Source organism: Morone saxatilis, unplaced genomic scaffold (assembly GCF_004916995.1).
Source record: "Morone saxatilis isolate NCDOM2014 unplaced genomic scaffold, NCSU_SB_2.0 Contig8, whole genome shotgun sequence".
Lineage (NCBI taxonomy): Eukaryota > Metazoa > Chordata > Actinopteri > Moronidae > Morone > Morone saxatilis.
In genome coordinates, this window is record NW_023340257.1 from 6,200,574 (window position 1) to 6,201,741 (window position 1,168).

At 37.3% G+C, this 1,168-nt stretch overlaps 1 protein-coding gene across 1 annotated transcript in view; it reads left to right on the forward strand.

Annotated features, from left to right (window-relative positions):
- The first annotated feature begins 384 nt into the window (after nucleotides 1–384).
- The window catches only part of LOC118341974 (WD repeat-containing protein on Y chromosome-like), a 5,073-nt gene continuing 4,289 nt past the window's right edge, over nucleotides 385–1,168 (forward strand). Inside the window, exon 1 of the mRNA XM_035680399.1 lies at nucleotides 385–1,132. Coding sequence (XP_035536292.1) covers nucleotides 385–1,132 — 748 coding nt within the window. The remainder of the gene's footprint in view (nucleotides 1,133–1,168) is intronic.

Here is a 1,168-nt window from a genome sequence, read left to right on the forward strand (position 1 = left end):
TTCTGCAAATAAAGTCAAAATTCTTTAAAAAAAAGTCAGAATTCTGAGATTAATGTCAGAATTTTTTTTTTTTCATTTAGACTCACATTTGAGTTTTAATTTGGCCCAAATCCTCTTCCGTAAAAAAAAAACACATACGAATAAGTGAAAATATTAAAAAAAAATTGTGTGTGTGTGTGCGTGGCTTTGATCTTTGATTCTAGAATCTGGCTTTGATCTTGGATTTTAGAATGGCTTTGATCTGGCTCTATAAATCTGGACGACCCCTAATTTTTAGGGAAGTTCTCTCTTTTTAACAAAGTTAGCAACACTATTACCCTAATTAACCAGTTAACTGGGTATATCGAAGTAATAATGAGAAGACACAAAGACATTGCGAAAAACATGCCAGAGAATATGGAGGAGGAGGACCTATCTGACGATATGGAGGAGGATCGACCACAGAGTACAGAAATGTTTAGTGCTAAAGACATTCCAAAGATTGTCGATTTGTTTAGGGAGGCTGATGCCGATGATGGTGGAGGATTGGATATAGACGAATTTTGTGTAGTGATAAAGAAGTTAGATGGTAATTTGACCACAGAAGATGTCACTATCCTCCACATGCAGATTGACATAAACTGTGACGGAACTGTGGACATTGGGGAGTTAATGAACTTCCTCTTACACCAAAATAAGGCATCACAAAGAATGGATTTTAAAAATCAATCCTTTCCCAAACCTTTCCAAATCGTACCTGTGGACTCTCATAAAACAGTTGTGAGTACAATATTCCGACCCTTCAACGATAACGTCGAACCTGGTTATGGGGTTTCAACAGAACAAACTAGGCCTTACAAGAAAGGTCAATACCTCACCATCAGCTCAGATGGTGTCCTCAACTTCTGGACTGACAGGTTTGAAACCCCATACACATTTCATTTGAGCACAAATCAAAAGACACTTCCTTACTCAAAAATTAGGAAAATGTCTGTTAATGACATGGTATACATCAGAGAACTCAAACAGCTGGCTGTTGCCACTTCTGACAGGGAACTGTTGTTCTATGATTGCACTGAGTTCCCTACAACTTTTGGAATCTGCCATGCTTTAATTGTTGACAACAGAGTTAATACCATGAACTACTGGTCCAATGGAAAAAAAACAGTGTTTTCCTTTGGAGATATTA